General features: G+C 39.4%; 1 protein-coding gene across 1 annotated transcript in view; it reads left to right on the top strand.

The window, feature by feature from the left end:
* Positions 1 to 7,416: 7,416 nt before the first annotated feature.
* The window catches only part of cd2ap (CD2-associated protein), a 43,352-nt gene continuing 25,774 nt past the window's right edge, over positions 7,417 to 24,994 (top strand). Inside the window, exons 1-4 of the mRNA XM_061051334.1 lie at positions 7,417 to 7,712; positions 18,584 to 18,741; positions 23,639 to 23,816; positions 23,952 to 24,052. Coding sequence (XP_060907317.1) covers positions 7,709 to 7,712; positions 18,584 to 18,741; positions 23,639 to 23,816; positions 23,952 to 24,052 — 441 coding nt within the window. The 5' untranslated portion in view covers positions 7,417 to 7,708. The remainder of the gene's footprint in view (positions 7,713 to 18,583; positions 18,742 to 23,638; positions 23,817 to 23,951; positions 24,053 to 24,994) is intronic.

Raw genomic sequence — 24,994 nt, 5'->3', positions numbered from 1 at the left:
TAATAATAATACAAATATGTTGCAACAGTCGTTTCTGTAAAAAGCTTCAGCCACATCATTTTGCAGAAAAACTGTGAGCAGAGGTTCATTGTTTGATATTCATTCAAAATCAAAAGAGTATGAAGCAACAATTATTTGAAGGGTTCAGGTGCTTTATGCTAATGATGTTAGCCTCGTTGTCTGGGAAAGGTCACAGTGATTATGAGCCTTTAAGAAAAGATGATATAACATGCTAACTTTAGAAAAGATGGTGGACTTGTATCATCCATAACATATTGCTTTTCCCTCGAACCAACCCCTTCATCTTTTATGGCAGACAATGAGTACAAGTCATTTTTAGGACAGTGTAATAGATATATATATATATATATATATATATATATGTCGACTTCAATCTTATCCAACAACACACCAGAATTGTTATTGGTCAGGTTTCTCCTCAGCCACTCTTTTAGAATGATATAATGCTGCATTCAGGTGCTGTTTGGAAGTTTCCGAGTTTGGAAGTCGTTCTTCCGACTTCAGTGTGTTCACGTGATTTCAGTTCGGAAAGTCGGAATATTGTAACAACAGCACAAAGAAGCGTTGATGCTATGAAGAAGATCAGTGAAATGTCTCTGTTAAAAGTTATATTTGAGCAAAAAGTTGACGTGCAATACGTGAAATAATAAAAAAATTGTTAAAATTTACAAAACATATTTTGCCCCCTATGTGAAATTGATTCTGACGTCAAGTCGGGAAGTCGGGCATCGCATTCTGTCCGAGTATCCAAGTTGTTGTTCTGACTTGAGCAGGTGTTCATTTGTGTGCATTTTACATCTCGGAGAGACTCGTTTTTCCAATGTGTCCGACACCACATGAATGCAGCATAAGGCACAAACTGGGATGTCTGCAGTCTGCTGTGTCAGTGTAGCCAGCTGCTCAGTCACCTGTTCAGAGAATAAACATTTGATTTATCCAGGCAGACCATCCAGTCTGCATACATGAGCTGGGATGCTCTCGTCATACCTCGGTACAAAGAACAGCAGCCAATAAAAGACTGGAGCACCATCTGTCCAGCAGAGGAGGGAAAGGGATGAAACGTGCCTCTCTCTCTTTTGCTGGCGGTGAAAGGAATAAGTAGGTCAGTGACTCAGCTGGATGATGGGAGAGGAAGGGAAAATCCATGTTAATACTTAAGGAAATCCTCTTTGATATTAGGCATCATCAGTACAGAGAGAGGTGGCCGTGAAATGACGAGAGAATAAGATAGTGGCTCCAGAAAAAACAGTTGCAGAGGATATAAATGCACCAGGATGTTGAGCAGCAATACTGCTCACTCATGCTGCAGGAAAGAGCTGATGTTCAGTGGGCCAAACAGCCTGAGAGGATACTTGGCCACACATATCCTCAGACTGCAGTTACTGGGTGAAGTTGCCTTATATAGAACTCATATATAGAACTCAAGTATAAAGATAGCTACATATGTGGCAGGTTCCCCCATCCACAAGTTTTGGACGCCCCTCGGTTTGGTATGAGACCAGTTATCAGGTCAACAGGTGTTGCAGTGATGGAAGTGTTCAAGAGAAGTGGTTCAGATAGAAGTGATTGTATCCGACCTAAAAAGCCTCTGCATGTTTCTAATAAGCTCCACGAGCAGAAACATGTTCAAACTAGGATCAATATTGGAGATGTTTTTGAAAAATGGAGAGAGGTTAGAACACAGAAAGGTTTACAGACCCATGCAGAGCTGGATAAACACTGAAGATACAGTGTCAGAAACATGGTGACCTGTAGCTGCAACCTAAAGCATCGACTCTAGAGAGGAGGGGGCGGGGGGAGACAGCTCTCTACAATGTTTCAATCTGGACTGCAGTACCCATTTGAATGCTACGTGTCATGTTATGCTCCTTTAATACAAAACTTTTTTTCAAACTGTTGTTTTTACTTCAGTATGTGCCCATGTTCTTAGTAACCAGTTATTTTTTTCCCTGTCAGGTGAATTATCTCTAAAAACAACCATGATTAGCTGGTAATGACATCTTCACAGTTAAAGTGAGTTTGATGCATTTCTGTGGATTAATTATCCAACAGGGATTAAATTAGTACATCTTTAAAAATCTACACATTATGAATTCATGTCAATGCAAAAACACTGAATAAAACAATTTAAAAAAAAGTTAGAACAGCTAGGGGAACCATTGGACTGGATTTGTTTCTTGAACAGACAAAGAAAATAGTGATTTTCCTATTAAGATTTTTATGTTTTTTTTCTACAGAGATTCAACTATTTCACCATGACTCAGCATGGCAATAGCTGCATGGTGCTATAAATATTTTATGTATATTCTGACAAAACATCAGCTTTTACTAAGCCTATACTTCTACTTTTATCTTTTTTTGTAATAGAATATTTTGGATTGAAGTGTGGATTTTGTAATTTTTTTTCCACAAGTAAAGGATCTGACTTCATCTTCCCCAACTGCTTGTGTTGTAATAAAGGCTTTAATGCCCCTCAGACAGCCCGCTCTATTTCAGCAAAACTCAAACTCAAAACAAACATGTTGCCATTGTAAGGCTACTGGGTGATACTACTGAAAAAAGTCAGTTCTTTCATTTTCTAACTGAAAGAAGTATACAGCTACAGCTTTGGTATTTGTAATGCAACAAGCTGATGTAACAGTTTGAATTAAACAATAAAGACAAAGTATTTGTATGATTACTTTAAAAGATTCTTTCGTAATTAGTACAGAACTGATTTCGCTTCTTATAGAGATGCATTACAACTACACTAAGATTACACTGCCCTCTACTGGACAATGTTGGTAATTGCACCTTAAATACAGACTCATCACATTTAATATCTACCAAAAGTTTATTTTTTTGTTTTCCTCATAAAAGTGAGCCATAGTGACTTTTGAATCCACAGTGCTCCTGTTTATTTCTTTGTTTGTCTTTTTTTTTTTTAAATTGTTTTCTGGCCTTTTTGCCTTTATGAGATGGGACAGTTTGTGAGAGACAGGACATGATGGGAGGAGAGAGTGGGGGACAAAATGCTGCAAAGGGGCTGAGGTTCGATTCAAACCAATGTTACCCTGTAACGAGGACTACAGCCCCCAACATGGAGCGCGCAACTAGAGATGCGACCAATCTAATATCGGTATCGGGTAGGGGTGACTTTGGGTGTAAAAGCGCTTTGAGTAGTCAGAAGACTAGAAAACCCCGAAGTCCATTTACCATTCACCGTGAATATATTCAAGTGAAGCCATTCTACATAAGCTCTTAATGCCAAAACAAAAACACAAACTCTGCTGTCATTACTCCTTGTACTTACTAATGCAGCATAATAATGGTGTCCCAGTGTGGTTTAATGTTGAGTTACAGCCTTGAGAAGTGCAGACAGCATGGCTTGTACAGCGTTCAGCCCACCTTTTCCTCTGTGCCTTACACATTAAAGATGAGGAGTAACAGGGACGTTAATATCACACCCTGAAATATGGCAACATGTAAGTGCCATTTGTGTTTCTGGAGTCTGATGGAGCCCATCCACCCATCAGTCATTACCATACCGTAATGTCGTAAATCATCTGACACCAACAACTTTTTTTTTATTATTATTTTCAACATAAAGAATGATGAAAACCATCATTTATACCTCCTATTGTTATTTTATTTGTATGTATCTTTTATTTGATTTTCTACTTGTGTGTCTTGCTGCTGAAATGCCCAAACTTCCCCTCTGGGGAAAAGTATTATCTTATCTTATTTTCCTTTTGTGACTGTCAGTGACAAAAGAAGATTTTCACAAATATAATACAACACAACAAGAGTAATGGCCGTCAGATAGAGCCACTTTAGGGAGGTTTCTGTCATTGCACACACATTTTGAGCCACTGCTGGGGTTTAACTTAACTCCTTGCCTGTTGACAAGCAGCAGTAGTTTTTACTTCTGGAAGTTACATTTCAACATGTGGAAATGTAATTTTGATATCAGTAATTACTTTTTCACTAATGATTACAGATTATCTACAATTGAATTTCCACATGTTGAAAAGGTATTGTTACTAATGGAAATGTAATTTCCCATTTCAGATATCAAAAATTATCAAACCATTTCAGATATAACTGCAGATATCTACAATGACATTTGTACATGTGGAAATTCCTTTTTTGATATCAACAATTCGATTTTGACTAGTTAAAAAGAAAACTGAAGCTATCTCTGATGTAATTGTTACACGTAAGAATGTAATTTCAGACATCAAGAATTGCATTTCAGATATCTGAAATGCAATTCTTGCAATTCCAGGTCAAGATATCAATAATGTAATTTGTAAGAATTGCATTTTAGATATCTAGAATTAATGTGTGATATCTGTAATGTAAGAAGAAGTGTAGATATCATAAATGAACTTTGTCATAGTAAGAATTGAATTGTAGATATCAAGAATGAACATTTCTACTAGTGAGAATTGAGTTGTAGATATGTAGTAGAATTGCGACATGTCAAAATGTCATTATGGATATGTCGACTTTGAATGTAAAAATTGAATTACAGATATCTGTAATTCAATTTGAATGGAAGTCAATGGGACAAGCTGACTAGTTTTAATTAAGTTACAGATATCTACAATGACCATTTCCACAAGTGAAAAATGACATGTAGATATCTTTAATTAGATTTGTTACTAGTGAAAGTTACATTGTGGATATGTCGGCTTGGAATTCTTACATGTCAAAAATAAATTATTGATATCTACAATTCCTATTACAGCTAATCATTTACACAATATGTTTACACACATATTACTACTGAACAGATCATAATGGAGTTGGCTTTCCTTTGTGTTGAATGTTTTGTGTGTTCATCATTTTTTCATGGTCAGCTGATAAAAATGGTTTAGTTTAGAAGTGATGAATTAGAAGTGAAATGTTGATTTAGCTCTTTCCAGAAAACCATCCTGAACTCATGATAAATGTACTCATCAATGTGAAATGTTTATGACTGGAACGATCCAATAAAGGCAACGAGCTACGAGTGATCTACAAACTGTATTTGCAAATGGAAATGAACCAGTGTTGTGGTTTCAGTTGATTTCCACTGCCTGTTATTCAAACTGGGCAACACTGAACTGTGTGTGTGTGTGTGTGTGTGTGTGTGTGTGTGTGTGTGTGTGTGTGTGTGTGTGTGTGTGTGTGTGTGTGTGTGTGTGTGTGGGGGGGGGGGGGGGGGGTGTGTGTGTGGGTGTGGGTGCTGGCGAGGTGCCTATGTGGTCAAACACATTTGCATAGAATTTGTGTTTACACGTCTTTTGTAGAGCTGTTGACGCTCTGCTTTAATGGATCCTGTCAGGATGAATTTGCCTTCAACTACTTCCTTTCTAACAGTTCATTCTGCGGTGAGAGAGAGTGATAAGCTGGTGAGGGGACATTGTTCCCCAAAACCAAACCTACTGCACAGAAGAGAACTGGTTTGGTCATGGTAAATGGACTTGAGCTTGTATATTTCTTTTCTATACTTCTGACTACTCAAAGCTCTTTTACATCGCAGCTCACACCTACACATTCACACACTGATGGTAGAGACTGCTGAGTAAGACCATCAGATGTGTCCCTGTCTTGCCCGAGGACACATGTGACATGTGGCTGCAGGAGCTGGGGATCTAACCCCTGACCTTCTGGTTGAGAGACGACCGACTCAACCACCGAACCACAGCCGCCCAAAGGCCATACAAGCCATATTGTGTGATTAACTTTTAAGAAATGAAAGGTAAAGGTAAATATGGGAAAATAACAATCCTTGAAGATGGAAATTAAATTGAAATAGAGGAGAAGAATCTTTTAGGAAGTCATTTTGGAAGTACATGCTACAAGGATCTTGAAAAGAAACTAAAAACTAAAAAAGTAACTGAGGCATAAAAGACTTCAAATTGACATGTTCTTCATATTGAACATGTCGATGTGCATAGCAAGAAGTTCCCCTGTGAAATGAATGTGCGTGGATCATCCCAGTCCTTTTGTGTGTCAGAATAATTAAAGACGTACTGTATTTAAAGAAACTCTGTTTTGACCTTTTCTAGATTTCACATGCTCTCATCTGCGTTTCCTTCACCGCAAATGTGTTTTTTTTTAGGTGTGGTCAGCATGCTTGAAATAGCATTGTGTCACTCTGCAGATGAGAGAGATCCTTTTGTGCCGTGAGATGCCAAACGATTTAATGACACTGCCAGAAGTTAATGCATCAAAAACAAACTGCATTCACAGACAGAGACACAGACGGGTAGAAGAGAAGGTTGAAGGGGGGAAATGAAGGGAACGATGTGCTCATATATTTCCCTCTGTAGTGATGTTCTCAGAATGATGCTGCGACAGGACTTATCACACCTGATGCTCAGCCGTTTTCCTGAAAGCCTGTATCCCTCAAATCAGCCTGCGTGCACTGTGCACATTACACCTACAGTCTGCTGTATGCACACCATGCCTGTCTGCTTCAACACCATTGTTCTCCAAATACTCTAGTTATATCCAATGTTATAAGAGTTTGGGATTTTTCATCAGTTTTTATTTAATTTCAGTTTAGTTTTAATTCGTTTTTTTTTATTCTTCTTTGTCAGTTTAGTTTTTGTTTAGTGAAAGTCTTGTAAACCGTCTTTAAACATTACCTCATAAGATATTTTACAAGAAAGGGAAAAGTGTTTTAAATTCTGCAGTCAGCAAGATCATCAAAATGAAGTCTGACGTGCCTCAGACAAAAAGTAAGGATAGGCTGTGTGTCACTCAGTGTGTCAAAGACGACAACTGACCACATTTCCTCTACAATTTGATTTAGTTTTGTGTAAACTAGAATTTACCTCAGGGATTTTATTAATCCTATGTAAAATAAAATAAAAAGGTAAGGTCTAATTTTTAGTTTTAGTTTCAGATAACAAAAATGCATTTATAAGTAGGCCTAACTATCAGTTTATGAAGTTATTTTCAATCATCATTGTGTGTGAATGACGCTATGATTCTATAGCTTTGTATGCTTAATTTTCTCTTATATTTCATCTTTAAAAAACGGTATGTTAATAGACAATAATGCTCAAATGTAGCCTAGTTATTATTTTACAAACTCAACTTACTTTTTAAACTACACCATGTAGCCGTTTGCGTTAATCAAAATATTCGCTTCAAGAAACTACAACAAAATATAACAAGTATGGAGAAGTCAGAGAGGCATAATCGAGGTCTCTGACTTTCTCACACACACACGCACGCACACGCACACGCACGCACACACGCACGCGCGCGCACACACACACACACACACACACACACACACACACACACACACACACACACACACACACACAGTTCTACACTGGAGATCAACATTCCATCAAACATTCCTCTCGCTGGACTTCTCTCCCTGAAACATCGCGATGTTTCCTGATATTTTGCAGCCTGTCTGTCTTGGTGGCAGCAGCCGGCAGGCAGCAAGTCCAAGAAAAGGTGGAGACTATTGGTGAACTTCCTGCACAATATCCTTGAAACAGCACAAATTGAGAAGAGGGCAGGCTGGGGGAGAAGACGAATGGATGTACGGCTCACTTTGCTCCTTTTACGACAGTGAATCGACAGAAAACAAGTCGGTGGTCGATTAGACGTATCTACCTGTGTTTTAGCTAGCTGAAGCTGCAGGAGAGGAGATTCACAAACCTTTGATAGAGAGTGTGAGCGACGGACAGGAATGGGTGAGTTTTCCATGATGTGGCGCTTGTGAATGTGCGCACTGTGTTTGTAAAATACTCCTTTATTTGGACTAAACATGGAAAGGAAGTTTAACACACGGACGACATGACATTATGAACCAGTGACATTAATGTAGCTGTCCGCATTAAATCAGGAGGGGAGTGGAAGTTAGCATGTAGCTAGCTGGTTAGCATAGCCAGCTCATTTGTGCTGCATGTCGATTTAATGTAAACAGAACCCGTGTAGGTGATGTCAACAAGGCCTCTGTGTATTAACATTACATTCCCCGTTTCTTCTTCTTGTGTAGCCCTGTCCTCCAAAGTTGGCTCTTTATGAATCGATTCTGCAGACAGGAAACTCCTAAAATGAAGTTTATGATGTTTGTTTAAGGCCAATAGAGATGATAAAACATTATTATTATTATTATTATTATTGTAGCATATTTTCCATGACAGTGAGTGTCTTACTGAAAGTCCCCACACCCTCTAATGTTTTGCTTGTCTTCACCTGAATCACAGGAGAGTAGGGGTCTGTTTTTGAGGTGGACCCTTCTCCAAATCCTTACCTGACCCTAATCATGATTATGACTCATCTTAAGCCTGACAACAAATCATTGTTTTACTCCAAACACAACCTTAAAACCAAAAAAATATATATATTGTTTTTTTTTTATTGCTTTGAAACTGGAACACAGGAGTTTCTGATGCTTTTCTTTAAGACACTGAGATTGGTGGTTGCGATGGCCGAGCTGACATCGTGTAGAGGAAATACTCTGATCTGTGTGTTTATTTATAAACCTTCTGTGAAACCAGCCCACTGCATCTCAAAAGATTTTGCAGCCTGAGGTCTGTGGGGTTGTGTGTGCAGACAGACTTGTTCACGACCTGTGTGCTATGCTGTGAAACTGGTTTTGAGCTCAGCCCCGCTTAGCACTCAGACTGCAAGTTGTGGTTTTGAAAAGTCAGAGAAAACAACACGGCTCTGCAGCATACACTTACTGTAAGAAGGACTACAGTATAACAAAGTAAGAGACACATGACACTAACACTTAGGATAAAGATAAAGATAAACTTTATTGATCCCCCATGGGGGAAATGTTTGCATTACAGCAGCTCAAGAAAACAGGAAACAGGAATATAATTATTAAAAATACAAATAGAAGTTAAAAAACATATTTACATCAGTTAAATAAAAAAAATACAATAATAGAAAATTACACAGTAACTACACTTCCACTTGTGGAAAGAGTTATTGACTTAACTTAACTTAACTTATAATGCAAGAAGAAGAACAAGAAGTAGTTCTGTAAAACCTGAAGAAGAAATCTGATTTGGACTTTGACATGTTTGAAAATCACTCCAAAAGGGGCTTCAGTTTCATATGAGTTTGTAATGCAGGTTACTCTTCCTATACCTTTCCTCAGGTAGCTCATTGGTGAGGAGGACATCTCAGATGTGTTTAAACATGTCCAAGATGTTTGTGTGTGGTATGTGGTGTGTGTGTGCAAACCTCTCACCTGGTGTTTTCTTTCTTTTTTTTCACATTGCTGAGGCTACACAGAGCCTACCTGGTCGACTAATATCATGACTTTTTTAAGCAAACCATAGTTTTAAATGTTGTTGCTTTCTTGGGTATGTTTTCCAACACTGTGCCAGCTGCCACTCCTCAATCTTGTGTTTGCTTTTTACAGTATTGTTCCTTCAGTTTTGACAGTTTTTTATGTAATGGTGAATTGTGTTGGGGATGGACAGTCTCCATACCCCGAGGCCACGAGGACATTCCAGTTACTGTCTTATTTCTCTAGCCAACTTCCGTGAAGGATTTCAAGCACCTAAACAAAGGTTGGACATGTGCCAGAATGTCTGATTGAACATTAACCTCACTGGGCTCAACCAATATTTACTAGCATATGGCTCCTGTTGATATCCCACCCTGGTTTTTTAACTGCCTTTATGCAGGTCGGTTTACCTTCTCAGGTAAATGAGGTACATAAAAGACATTATTTTAATCTAAATAAATAACCCTGACTAAACCATAGGTGTGTGATATAGACAGGCAGGATAACGATCACAACCTTCTCATGATTCATGTTGATGTTTAATGTTAGGCATGATCATTTCGTACTGTTTGTTCACATCTCCCTTGTTTGAGCACGGTTGCGTTCACATCTCCCGTGGACCGTACACATGAATCATGCAGTGCCTGGGTACAGTATGTTTGTGTTCATAAAGATCAAATGAACCGGACTTTGGGGACAAGTGTACTCCGATCAAGGCCCGGGTCCCTAATGTGAAACCACTTTAAGTTATTTTTTTATGCACCAGTTTCTTGCAAAATTGTGGTTTAGTTTTGTATTCTCTTTTGTGTATTAAATCTATTTTAGTGTTCATTGGCAAATTTTCACACAGTGATAGATTCATTTGGAAACATGTGTAAGAGATCTTGTGTTTCTGTTCTATTTTAGCCTTTCAGAACTCCGTTAGCTGTAGCTTTATAAGAACTGTAGCTAATGTGTAGATTAGGGATGTAACGGTGCACCTGTGATGGTATAAAATGTGACGTCTTCCAGGCAAAAAAATGTAGTTTTGTTTCAGCCGCAGTGGAACAGAGTAGAGGGAAGTGGGAACTACAGAGACCATCATCCTTGGATGATGCAGATTTTGGCCGATACCGATTTTCTTACTTAAAAGAACTTTAATTGAAAGTTTAAAAAAAAATCTGTTCTTTAATGAAAATGTTAAACTTTACTGTATGTACATAATAAAACACTGATTGTTAAGTAACTGTATAGTTAAACCATGTTACATGGACTTCTCTCATGCTCACTAAGTCAAATCTCAGTCCAGGTTACTTGATAGTTACTAAATCGCTTTTTGCAACAACAAAAAACCCTAAAGTTAATATCACTTGTATCAAACAATTTTTACTTTTCTCACACAAAAATTAGGTGCAACATAACTTTTTAATCAACACAATGTAATTTAACTTTACATATTTATTTAACTTTGAAAAATGAAAGAACAGAACCTGGATCCTATATTTCACTTTATAAAACATCCCAAAATGAAGAAAGTGCATCATTTCACAGGATAACAGTTTTATCTTTTAGAAACCTTGAAAAAACAAAAGTGCAGTTTCTGTACTGTTTTAAAAGATATTAAACCGAAGAACATAAAAATTACCTTTTAGGTTTTTTTCTTCAGTTCTTATGACTCTAACATTAATGGCTGATTTCTCTTCATGAACAAGAGCATCTCTGCCTCGTCACCAGATAGTCGGTTTCTTTTCTCCTCTAGTTGTACACGGGGCAGAGAGGTACCTAACTGCTGGGAAACGGTCTTTGTGTGTCTTCCAGTAGCTCGATGCATTTTGCCTCTGCTGATGGGCAGCTCAGACAGGTACCATGAAGGACTGTCCAGCAGGTGCTCCACCTCAGAGTTCTCCTTCATTACTTCTTCATGTGCTGAGAGCAGAAGGCTACATGTTGTTTTTTAACTGGAGACATTTACTGTGTCAGGTACAGTGGGCTTTGATGCAACAGGTTGGTCACATGGGGGTCTGGTCTCCCCCTCCAGCACAGTCTCTGTTTCACTTGCTCCTTGACTTCTGCTGTGAAGTACAGATTCTTGTACCTTTAGTAAAAACTAAGACACAAGAAGTTCAAATGTTGTGTTTTAGATAAAGCCAGGTAATGACATGGCTGGATTATAAACCTATAGTTATTAAGATATGTCAATTAAATGTGTTTATATCCTAGGCTACGCTCAAGTTTATTATTCTAACAAAACAGGGTCAATTCAAAACAGCAGTCTGATGATGATGATAATAATGATAATAATAATAATACAGTAGCAGTGGACTCATTAATAATGTTTTTAATGTTATTTGTGCTCACAGACTTTGGTCTCGTGTCATCATTAGGACAAACTAATGTTGACGATCTTTTACTCTTAATTAAAACAGATCATAGATTTCAATAATAAAAAATATGAACTTTATTGTGTTTCTGTGTTCAAGTCAAACGCCGCTCTCCGCTCGTAAAAAATCTTTGGACTGTCCATTCATGATTGTATATATTACTCGGAAAGTGACCATCAATAGTATACTACTTTTCACAATGCATTGTGGGATACAATGCGTGAACTTCTATGGGGTAGGATCATGTTCACTCAGAATTTGGGCACTACTACAAAATGGCATGTTATTGTTATTTTTTTTCCATCATGCACTTGGAAGAAATTTACAACTACAACTTTTGAGAAGCAGTTAGGGCTGCTCAAATTTTGATTCTTGGGGTCATGATTTAGACTCAGAATCGATTTTCGATTCAAAATGATTCATGGATTCATGATTCAAAGTCTATTTATGAATGAGTACATACTACAGGATCTACTCCAGTCATCTGTGAGACTGAATTTCTTGTTGCTCTATTTGCCATTCTACTGAGCTAGCCTTAGCACTTAGCAGCAAGTGACTGATTAGACAAAAAATAATAATAATAATTAATTAATAATTTTTAGAAGTTATGAATCGATTTTAAATCTCAGAAGAGAAGAATCTTGATTTTTGCATCTAGAACAATATCTAATTTATTAGGGGAGGAATGTCAAAGTTGGGTTTGGGGTGATAACATGACCTAAGCCAGTCTTGATTTATTAAATGAGATGAGGTTTGGTAATAGAGGACAGACAGTTGGAATTTTTGAATCATTAACGTGATACTTTTTAAGTATTTGAACTCTTAACCTTAAAAGTTAACAATGTTTCAAGACTCTTTAAATGTATAAGATCAAAGTGTAGGCTTTGAAGCTGAAATAAGATTTAATTATTGTTTTTTCCCCTTTTTATTTAAATCAATTCTCTTTCTTGTCCCTTTTTGTGTCACATTGTCCTTGTTGACTCGCTCAGCCTGAAACTGTTTGGGTGTCAGTTAGTCAAGTAGTCATGCTTTTTAAATTACTACTGTAGAGTATTAAATACAACATGTGGACACTGAAAAGAGGAAGAAAGAGTTGTAGCTTCTTCAGCTTAGAGCAGGGGTGGGCAACTGGCGGCCCGGGGGCCACATGCGGCCCACATCAACCCTCAACGCGGCCCTCAGGGCAATTCTTATATATCAATTAATTGGAAACATGAAGAACACATGACAAAATCTACCATGAAATCATGAAAACCTGAAATATGTCCATAATAATATTTGATCACTGGTATATGTTTAGTTAAATTTGAGACATAATAGACTGTAATCGTTTTTTGTATCCTAAAATTTGGCCTCTGGCAGTGAGAATTAAATTAATATGGCCCTTGCTGTGAACGAAGTTGCCCATCCCTGGGTTAGAGGCTCAGCCAAAATTCATATCCTGGCATTGTGTCTGACAAACCATTAAGGAGGCGAGTCACCGTGTCAGTCAGTGTGATTGTGTCTCGCTCTCGGTAGGAACACGCAGGCAGAGCAGAGACGCTGAAACTCAGGAAAGACGCTCATGCACTGCTGAAATTAAACAAGTGTGCATCTAATATGTACAATGAAGTATTTCACTGATGTGAATATGTACCATGCATACTGACTCAACACTTTAACAAGAAACAATTAGGAGTTCTGAAATTGTGTAATTAAAGAAAGGACAAATCTCACATCTAAAGTGTTGAAATATTCTGAATGAGTTTGAAGTTTTATTCAGAACGTGACAGTCCTAGATTTAGGATTGTTAGGATTGACTTTTTAAGACTGTAGTTCTAGTCCCATTTGAAATATGTTGATAGGGCCCTTTTTGTTTAATCATGGAACGATTGGGTTTTGTTTTTCTTGAAGCAGCACAGGCGTGGTAACTTGAATGATAATGAGACATTTCTAAAAGGTGAAGGGACTGTCAAACACAGCTTCCAGGTGTGTGTTATGCAGGGCGTGGTACACTTCAGGTACTATTATCAGAGTGCTGTCGGTAAATAAGAGTGAACTCTACAAGGGTTTCCATAACGACTCTCTGTTCACTCCCTCTTGACTCTCTGTGGTAACTCGGTACCTCCACTGTCACTGATAAAGGAATGCAGTTAGGAGTTTCCTTTTTGGTCGTCTATGTGAGAGTGACAGAGAAGCACACTGATGTTGGAAATCAGCTGGCCAGCGTGGCCTTGAATAACAACCCCCTTTCCTTCCTTCCTCCCCCCCCCCCCCCCCCTCAGCTTCCCCTTTACCTCTTTCCCCTTCTCCTCCGTTTTTTCAGAGTGGTGAGGACTTCCCCTCCTCAACGCTCTCATTTTTACCTTTTTACATAAAATGTTTTTTAATTGCCCTCCTCAAAATCAGCATCAGCAACTCCTAAAACTATGACATCACAATGTGAAAGGGTTACTTGTCTTTTAATGTCTAACTAGGCCTGGGCGATATGACCATCAGTCAGTCACTGGCAATCTGTACCATGCCTCAGCACGCTTCACCCCTAAAGTCCAGCTCATCTGACCAGTGTGACGTGCTCAAGCATTGTACACTTCCTTGGCCCTGGCACACTTTGAAGAGGTGTGCTTCAGCACGGTACACTTCATACACCATCACAAGCACGGGTACACAATGCTGACAGCCTTTATTATGAAGAAATCCAGAGTGTTCTGTCTGTATCTGACTAACATGATTTAAAAAAATGTTCTCTGATGTACGGACGTGGACTCGACCACACGCCTCTTTTAAAAAAGAAAATTATTTTTATTTATGGCTGTGTCTGACTAAAAAGACTGAAAATAAGACCCCCCCCCCCCCGCCCCCCGGCATCCCTCTTAACTGCCCCTTCAATTAAAACATTACTAACTCAAAACAAAACTCCATCTGTGAAAAATAATTTAGCTTTAATCCACAGCAACTATCTTTTCTCTTGAGTCAGCTTTGACAATATTAAACACTTACATTATAAGCAGACTGTTCATGATGTGAAGGGTGTGAATCTCTGACAGCTCCTGCAGCACGTTGTGAGTGAAACATATATGTTGGTGTGTCTCAGCGTGCCCCTGCAGTGCACCGTCTGCAGACAGCAGAGTAGCAGGGACAAGTAGCTGGTTTTTATAACTCAGTAAAGTTTTCACATGACTCTTTGGATCATAATGTTCCCGCCATGTAGTGGATAGCTCTTCGAAATAAACTTTCGAAGAGCAAAAAAATCAACCCGCAATTGGCGCTTGCCGGTTGTCAGTGGAGACTTGACTTTTCGTTGCATTTCTGTCTTCCGCCATCTTTCCCGTTGTTAGCATGTAGCTCCGCACCTCGATGTTCTTCGTACTCCTCGTGCAAATCTGGGGTAAAATTTGTACTTTTTCCCCTGGTTTCGATCTTTATCCCGTAATCATACTTTTAAAATATTCTCAGGGGTTGATTCAGTAATATGCATGATATTTGAAATTCTATCGGTGGACACAGCGTACAAAGCTGCCATCTGCGGTAGTGGCGGAACCAGAAGCCCATATGTTACTTACTACTGAAGAGATGCCCTACACCTGCTTATCATACTTACTGCAATCAAATAAAAATAGTTTCTGCTGATTTCTCTCTCTCTTTATCGTGAACACCTCTGCAATAAAATAAACAGACTAACGTAGTGCGGAAGCTAACATCTAATCCTAATGCTAGTAAGTTTAGCTGATTATGCTAGAGTGGTAGATGGAGCTTTTATATTACTTTTCTAGTCTTCTGACTACTCAAAGCTCTTTTACACAGCAGGTCACACCTACACATTCACACACTGATGGTAGAGGTTGATATGTAAAGAGACCATCAGTATTAACTCATCCATTCATACACCGCCGACAAAGCAGCAGGAGCAACTTGGGGTTAAGTGTACTCCCCAAGGACACATCAGACATGTAGCTGCAGGTTGAAAGTCGACTGACTCTACCACTGAGCCACAGCCGCCCCTTGAGTGGCTAACAGCTAGTTGGCAACATTTATTAATGACCCCCTCTCTGGTTCTCGGCTACAAACACATCAACAACGTGGCTTTAATTCAACTCACTATATCCTGAAACCACCACTGCACTGCTATCTCCTGCAGGTTTAACAGGGAAGAGATGCCCCAATGCTAACCTTTCACTCAGCTATGTTACTGACCAATGCTTTTTCCTCTAGTGGGTAGTACGGCCCACATATCCCATCATGCTTTGCTGGACTTCATATAGTTCACAATGTAACTGGTAACCTTTTATAAGAAAAAGATGGATAATGTATGTAATTGTCATATTTTGTGCTTATCTAAGGGCAACCATCAGTCATGTCATCGGACCACATGGAGGGAGAGAAAGTGAGAGAGAGAGAGAAAAAGAGATATCTGCTTTAAGCTCTTTGAATGCAAAACACTAAAATGAAAACGCTGTCCTTTCTTGACGAGCTTTTGAGTGTTGTGATGACACTTTGTCTACCTTCTGTACAAAAGCACCACATATTGTGCTGTTTGCAAGGTGAAACTGAAAAATCCACAGAGCAAAGCATTAAATATTTAACGGATGCAGAGCGGACAGCATGCAATCATGTGCGATGCGACACCAAACACTCACGGTGTTAGACTAAATAAAATGCTCCTACACCTTAAAGACATAAAAACAGAGTTAAGAGAAAACTTACAGTTTTTCAAACAAAGTTTTTTTTTTTATTTAATTTGGGAAATCACAAAAAACTAAAAATAATACAAGCCATCAGTGAAAGTAGACAAACAAATTTAAATCCTCTTTTATTAAAACAACGGTCCTCCACAGGGTGGTGATCTGTTCAGTACTTCAGTGAGTGAAGAAAACATTTTTTTTCCCAGTACTCTGTTGAGTTATTAAAAAACTTTTTCTAAAGTAAAAGGAACAACAATAAAAAACTCATGGAACTGAAACTACCCATTTAGCCCAACACTGTTCAGAGTGATCTGTCAGTAACATCAGTGAAACAGCTGCTGGTTGTCTGGCTGTTTGTTCTGCGGTCAGTGTGCACACTTTGTATGATTCTGCATAGAGTCCACTTCATCAACCCTGACTTACACACTCTGCCTACAAGTTGTAGAGTTATTAACATCAATCTTCTTTCTCCACACAGAAATGCGCTCTTCTGTCATTTTGATGTGGTATGACATCATTTTAAATCGTGCCAATTATGGACTATGGTTCAATCAAACATGACAGGAGGGGGAGCTTGGTCACTCCTCTCATTGGAATATCCAATTCAAATGTCATTCAGTCGATCATTCTTTGTATTATTTGGGTGTTAAGTCAATTTTCTGAGTTTCTGCATAACTGATCCTCTACATCGAGCACTAAGCCGGGGTTTCTGATGGCAACAGAGATGCATTTGTGTTAATTGTTATGCAGCAGCTAAAACTCCAGAAGGACCTGTGTGACTGGGTGTCCCTGTGGTGGGTTTGTGGGGACGGCAGTAGCTCAGTCTGTAGGGACTTGGGTTGGGAACCGGTTCAAATCTGGAAGTTGGTAGCTGGAGAGGTGCCAGATCACCTCTTGAGCACTGCTGAGGAACCCCCCCCCCCAACCACCACCACCACCAGCTCAGGAGCTCCTGAGCCCCTCCCTCACTCTGACATCTCTCCATTAGTGCATGTTCATAGGATCCTGTTGTGTGTTGCATGACTCATTAACAGAGTGTAAAAACTGAACTTCTTCTTCCAGAACGTCACAAAGTTAGAACTTACAACCTTAAAGGTTTTTATTGGGCTTTTGTTTGAGGCCAGTCATTCTAGTGAAACTCTTTGCTGTGAGTCATAGTATGTAGTAAAATACCTTATTACCAGTTAGTCCTCTGCACAACACTTTTCTTTAGAGGTGGCTCGACCTGCTGCACTGGAAACCTCTCACTCCTTCACCTCTGCTAACTCTCTGTTGTGTTCTCTCCGTGATCACACATGAATCCTAACTCAGATGTTTGCAGTATACGTAAGTGCTGTTTTGGCTGAAATCTTGAATTCTCCTCACATGATTGTATGGCTGTAGTAATTATTTTAGTAATAGATTTACAGAGGTGAGATGGTATCAGTGAAGTCAGCAGGGAGTTCTGACTGTGTGTCTCTGTGGAGCTCCTGCAGTTCATCATTTACCATATACCTGTAAATAATGCTGTATAGGAGCAGGAACTTAACATTAGATTAGAAACTGAAGCTCTCCTGCTGTAACCTTCAGAACATTTGTCCTGATTCCCTATAACTAAACTAGACTATTGAATATAGCCAACTGGCCGTTCATTTTCTGGATCTACACATCTCAAAAGATAACATTTTCAGAAAAGCCACTGATCGAAACACTATATTTCTTGTGGAAATTTTTCATCCATCATAGCTTATTAAAAATATTCCTTATGGGCAATTCCAGAGGCTTAAGTGAACATGTGATTCCGACCATGATTTTCACATCCAATCCACAGATATGCAGCAACGTTTCACACGGCGGGGTCATCACCCCTCACCCAGGCCTACAACCCAAACAAGAGCAAACCCAGAGACCTTACTTTGTCACACGGTACAGGAAAGAGGCTCTCCAGATGAAACACATCATACAGATAAACTGGGACATCATTGAGAGCGACAGCGCCTTGTGAACCCCAAGGGATCAGTTTTAGAAGAGCCCCAACAATCAAGGACAAGCTAGTAAGAAGTTAGCTTCCTGCTCCTAAAGCAGACGGTTAGCTTCAGCGACCTGAAGACAAATATCTGCATGCACTTTAGAAATAAAGAATCCTTTACACATACTTTCTAACTTCAGTAACTACTGAAGACCATTTCAACTTATGAATCACTGTGATGCTTTGAAAGTGAAATATCTCTATAGATCACTAATCTGTTTTATTGTTTCTCTCATTCCTGTATCTCTTTCCCTTATCTCTCTACCTACCATCCTGTCCCGAGTAGAGGTTGTGGTGGAGTATGACTACGAAGCGCTCCACGAGGACGAGCTGACTCTGCGACCTGGGGACATCATCAAGAACGTGCGATATGTAGAGGAGGATGGATGGATGGAGGGAGACCTCAACGGGAAAAGGGGTCTCTTCCCTGACAACTTTGTCAAGGTGAGAGGACAAACTTCTGCTGTCATTGTAGAATATTGCTCTTTAACATGTCACATTGCTGAACTTGTTAACTCTGCAGGGGATCAGCTAGAAAGGTTTACATCTTGATGGATAGAGAGGGTCAAACCTACAGCTGTTTACATACAAATAAAAAAGCCACACAAGGAGTCATTGACCTCTGGCTCGTGAAGATGTGAAATTGTTGATTTGGTTCTTGCGTAATGGGGGTTTGAGGGATCCCCCTCTGATCTGCCATCAGAGGTAGTAACAGAAGTATTAAAGGGGCAAGACTGGATCTGCAGTGCTAGCGAGGGAGAACAATGCGATGTGTGTGTGCATGTCCATGTGTGTGTATACGTGGAGCTCCTGCTATTTCTCTACACGTTCTGCTTCAGCAAGGCATTGTGAATTCACAGACTGGACACCAACATTACCCTGCTGTGGAATCAACATGAATTATACTTAATCACACGGAGCTTTGTTAGGGTGCTCGCTCTCTGAAAAGGGCTAATGACAAGGGCTACGATTCTTAGGGTGTCTAACGAGTCGATTCGATTTTAAGTCTTGGGGACACGTTTTGATTGAAAATCTATTTTCGATTCAAATTCATTCTAGTTAAGGAGTTTAGGAGCTAGCATTAGCACTTAGCAGGGAGTGACTGATTAGCCAAAAGAAAAATCTATTTTTGGAAGTTGAATCTATTTAAAATCTGAGAAGATAAGAAAATCGATTTTTTTCCCCCACCTCTACTAATGACTCTCTCAGCAGAAATGTTATTGACTTGGGAAGAGGTTGACTTAAGGAAAGATGGTCATACATACTAGAGAAGTTTTCTGACTTAAACCTGGGTGAGTTTTGAGTCCCTGTCCTTCAGTTTTTGCGCCCTCTGTACTATCAACAGAACCCTCTGTTCTGCTGCTGGCCAAAGTAACATGACCTGCTTGCATGATAAAAAGTAGGGGCAGATCCAGACTTTTATTACCGGCACTACTCAACTGGGGTGGCATGAAGTGTGTGTGCCTACACACAAGGGATCATTTTCCCTCAAGGTCCACACTTCTACTACTTTCTACTGATAATATGAAAGGATCTTAAATATGTTGCGGTTAAATTTTTTAACTCTATAAAAACATTTCCTGTTTGGTAGAAGCTAAGTGAAATGGGGTCCCCCCCCTGCTCCAGCGGGCCAGTAAGTGTGACTCCCCAGCAGCAAACTGTCATATCAGCGTTTTCCTGCTCCGTGCTCTGAGCTTATGATGATGACATGTTCCTCTGTTTCATTATAGTTTGTCATGTTCTGACAATAAAGAATAATTCAACCATATTTAACCATCTGGTTTCTTTGACTTTCAGTCAGGAGCAAAAATCTGATTTTAAATTTGAAAGAATTGACAATTATGGTGATAATTATCGCTCAGGCCCAGTCGGGGTCTTATACGGTCGTACTTTGGATTTCAGATTGCTGTTGGCTTGGCATCGAGCAGTCTAGGCGAGTGAACAAAGTGTATTGGGTTTTGAATCATTTCCCTTTGTTGTGCTTACAAACGTTTGAAGTATCATCCTGCTTTTAAAGTATTTGGGATCATATTAGTAGCAGGCTGGTTCTCACCGTGTGGCTCTTGTTTTCTCCGTCCTGGTCGTCCAGTACTTAAACTGTCTCTGTCTTTATGTCAGAACACTTAAAGCACCTGAAGGTTTTACTGGAAGAGGGTCCTTTGCTAACTCACTGTAAAAATGAGTCACCATTGTTGACTATTGGCTCCTCTTATCTTACTACTCCTTCTCTCTCCTCTCCCATTTGTCACATTCTCTAATCTTCCATAGTGAGATAGGTAATCTGCTAAGCGGCCTGGCTCAGTCACTGGGCTTTCACAGTTAATCCTTTAAGGAGCCTGCTGCTGGTTGAACTTTGTTCCTCAAACCGTTAGTGTCCTCTGAGGTGTAGTCTTCGTCCCCTTTGCTGTTGTTGGTGTTGAGCCAGAAGATGAAGCATCCCTGGAAGGGGAGATGGTAGAGTCCATTGTTAGTTTGAATTAATACATATGACTGTTTGATGCAGGTAATGTATCATTTAGAGGTCCAAAGCTCCTTAACTGTCATATAAGTATGTTTTCATTTCTGGCTGAAGCAGACTAAATGTTTTTCTGTAAAGGCCAAACTGTTCACATCATCCTTAACAGTTATTAAAGTAACTTGTGGCTGAGCTCATTCTGTGCTCTCCCAGTTTAAAACAATGCAAATACAAACGACTGATCCTAATCAGACCTTTTTCAATATTTAACTCATTATCTAGACCTGCAATGTAAAGGTTGCCTTTTGTTTTCGCCAAAAAGTTGCACTTGAACACACCGCAAAGACTACAGCCGACGGCCAACCCCCACGTTCGTTCTGCGCACGCACAAGAGGCAATAACTCTCCATACCAGCAGGTGGCAGCAGTCTGTAATCGTCATTCCAAAAAGGGGAAACCGAAAAAGGATGAGGAAGAACGCCTATAAATAAACCGTTGTTGTGATACGAGAATGCTGTCGCTCAACACTCGTAACATAGGTTCTTCTAATGGAGAATAATGTCTGATAAAAAGTTGAAGATGGCGCTGTCGTTGTCAGCCCTTGGTCTTTTATTAGTGGAAGAAGAATAGAAGTGCAGCTAGTGTGCCGACGATCTTCTTGGTGTGTCAGGCCTTTAGGGGTATCAAGGCAATGATTTAGAAGAAGCATTTATGTACTCTAAATAAGCAAAGATAAAGTTATCTCAGTCAGCCTCAAGCTTTTGTATTACTTTTACTTTTATTCATTTAAAAACATACTAAAATAAAGCATTATCTAATCATTCTGTAACATGACCACAGGAAGGCTGACTGTACTTATGTATGAGCTCTTACCTGTCTGTATTTCTCTCACTTGGATTTCTGGTAAAACAACGTTGAACCTTTTTTTAATAACAGTTAATTATCTTTATAGTCTTCCCTATAATTTTTGTGTAACACTTCGGCACGTCACAGCTTTTAATCACACTTACACAATGTAGCCAAGAACCTGAGGGCACTAAATATAAAACAAGAAATATTTAAAGGTATTATACTCTGAGAGAGAGAGTGAGAATCAATATTATTGTACAAAGCCGTGATGATGACTGAGCTTAGTTGCAGTACTTTTGCGGTAACACATTCTAAAAAAAAGAGCTACTGATAGACGTGCTCCTATTGATTTGAAATGTTTCTACAATGTGTAGGAAGAGCAAGTAGCTACCTTTTTAATCAAATCTGTTATTAGAATGAGTCATTCAAAAAAGCAGCTGGCTGTAATTAAGGAATGAATGAGCCTCGTGGAGACCCCTAAAAACTCCTTTATGTGCAATTTACGACATTAAGATGAGTGTTCACTGTGTGATGAATAAAGGTTTGTCTATTTCTGGATCTAAAACAAGAAATCATTAAGAATAGCTCTGGTTTAGTTTCAGTGAAACCTTCTGTAAGTGATCATCAATTTTAAATAATTTTCAGCACCAGGCTGTCAGATCAAATCAGTGGAATATCTCTATCACATCATGTTAATGTGTCTGTGCTATCCAGTTGTTCTTTAGGGATTTTGAAAATCTAAACTTGATCGGTCAACTTGCAGTGTGCCTGAGGTTTCTCCCTTTTGGAAGCAGGTTTTTTCTTATCATTGTGACTCTGTGCCTGTTTTTACCAGATACAGCTCAAACATGCTCTGAAGTTTTGTCTCACATCTTTTTTGTGACGATGCCCTATCTGTATGCGAATGGAATTGAATTGTTATTCACATGACATGCCGGTTGGCCTGCATCTCCAGTTTCACACTTTTAGTGAAGTTGCAGACTTTGTGTTGTTGTCAGGGAGTTTCCCAGGAGAATGTGTCAGCTGTTTTACAGTTTGTGATGTGACCGGGATCATTGGTGACATATTTAGCTGTAAATGGTACAACACTATACTGAGCAATGACACAGTTTGCCATAGTAGTGGTACTTAGACTCTTCAGTTTACCATAACGCATAAAAACAAAAACAAATGTCACTTCCTCTAATGTTTTGTGAAACTCATACATCTTGTACCATATAATGAGTCCTCCTGAGTCTCTGCCTTGACTTACAGTCAATAATTTCTGGGAAGGGGCGATAACCTCTCTGTAGTTTGGGGGACAGTAGGTGGGTACATCTGCTATACACCATGTTTCTGATAGGATTATGATATCATTACCATTTACAGAATGTAGAGGGGGTTACTCTTCAGAGTCAGACCATGGACTGAGGAGTAAAGACCTTGGATATTACAACAGTTTATTTTAAAAGAACTCATTGAGATTCTCAACACAGAAATATGTTGAACACAGGTGACCTGGAGAATGGGCTCTGCTGACAGGAGGCGCTCTCTGAGTGGGGGGTGCAGGAAGGTGTGTGGGTTGGGACTGTGAGGCGGAGCAGGGTGACGAGGGCTGGGCTGTGATGATCTGTGTTTCTTTGGGCGTCCTGGTCTGCTGAGGTGGGAGAGTTGGTGCTTCTTCCTCGGGCTACACCCTTTAGAAACACTCTGACTCCATCTCTGTTGAGGGCAGCCCGTCATACAGGTGTGGGGAGCCAGGTGGATGTTGGGGAGGGTCGAGAAGTTCCGGGTAATCTCCATGTTAATGTCATGACATGAGGTGGGGGGTCTGTAGTGTACGGACAGGAGGGTTTAGATCACAACATGTGACTCTGGAAACAGCTTTCAGGCTCTCTGTCATTTATAAAATAAATATGAAGTGCTAAAGAAGTTGGTTTGACATTGTATGTGATATATTCTCTGATAGTTACACCTGATAGATAGAAGACACAGTCAAATAAAAAACATTGCCACTAACCGTTTAGTTTTTCTCTCTTTCTTAATTTTGTTTTTTTAGGAATTGAAGAAGGAATCAAAAGAGGTCAAAGAAACAAAGGCGGAGCCAAAAGAGGAGAGCTCTCAACCCCAGAGGAGAGAGAAGAGTGCAGGAAACGTGGCCAACCTGGTCCAGAGGATGAGCACCATCGGCATCCCAACAGGCGGCTTCCAGCCTCAGCCTCCAGCAGCCGCCAAGAGTAAGATGCTGCACATTTACTGTTTTGACATTTCACCTGTAAGTCACTATCAGTTTGCTCAGTGCAGAGCGAAGGTTGGTTTGTTGAAATAGTCACGGCTAGTGGATTTACCGTTTTTTGACCCCCCTCATGCAGAGCCGAAGAAGAGGCAGTGCAAGGTGCTGTTTGACTATCAGCCTCAGAACGAAGACGAGTTGGAGCTCAAAGCTGGAGACATCGTAGACATCACTGAAGAGGTATTTGAATGTCTGCACAAAAACTAAACAAGTGATGTGAATGCATGTTGGTCTATGTCTTCTTAATGCATACTATATGATAAACAAAACACAGCTTCAGTTTTAGAATCTCAGTAAAGTTTGAGTTGTAAGGGGAGGATAATGTTTATATATTTTTTTAAATATAGAATCTTACTTCATATTTCATCAGTGGTGCCAGTGGAGTCTTGGTGGAAATGTTGAGCCACTTGACACCAGGGCTCCAGATATTCCTCTAGAATCCAATTTCAATGTGTATGTTTTATCATTTAATATTCAAATATATTAAAATGTTTTAAAGCTCAAATTTAGTCGGCTTCTATTTATCCTATAGGTGTAGATAACAATGTATTAATAATATCTACATCTGTGACTGAAACGTTGTGCTTTGACTTGTCAGCAACACCTTAGAAAACCTTTTTTTTTCGGCTCACTGCGAGTCATTTATTGACGATCCTCTGCGTGCTGCTCCTCAAGACAAAGCCCAACACATCCGCGTGTCCATCTTTAATTAAAAAAACACACTATATGTCATACTGTCTGCAAGGGGACACTGAAATTCACAGAAATATATATTATATATAAATATTTAACGGAGGCAGTGTGGACAGCCAGCGTGCGCGATGCGACATTGAGGGGGAGTGGCCTAATTCAAGATTTTTTTTTAAATGAAATACACTTAGGCTGACTACTTTTGTAAAACTGTTTAAGGAACATTAAACATCCTCATGTGAATTGATTCACTCCTCATATAAAACATTGTAACAAATGATTTATTCATAACAAAGTTACATAATCAAATGGTAATCAGGCATTTGATTATTGTTATTATTTTTAATATTGGATTTCCTAATGTCGTTCCTGCAGCCCTACTGGACACTGGCACCACAAAGACAAAGAGCATTAAGTTGTTGTGTCATTTAG

This window comes from Labrus mixtus, chromosome 12, assembly GCF_963584025.1.
Source record: "Labrus mixtus chromosome 12, fLabMix1.1, whole genome shotgun sequence".
In the NCBI taxonomy this organism is placed as follows: Eukaryota; Metazoa; Chordata; class Actinopteri; order Labriformes; family Labridae; genus Labrus; species Labrus mixtus.
Note: the sequence above shows the minus strand (reverse complement) of the source record. Positions and strands in the feature narration are given on the sequence as shown.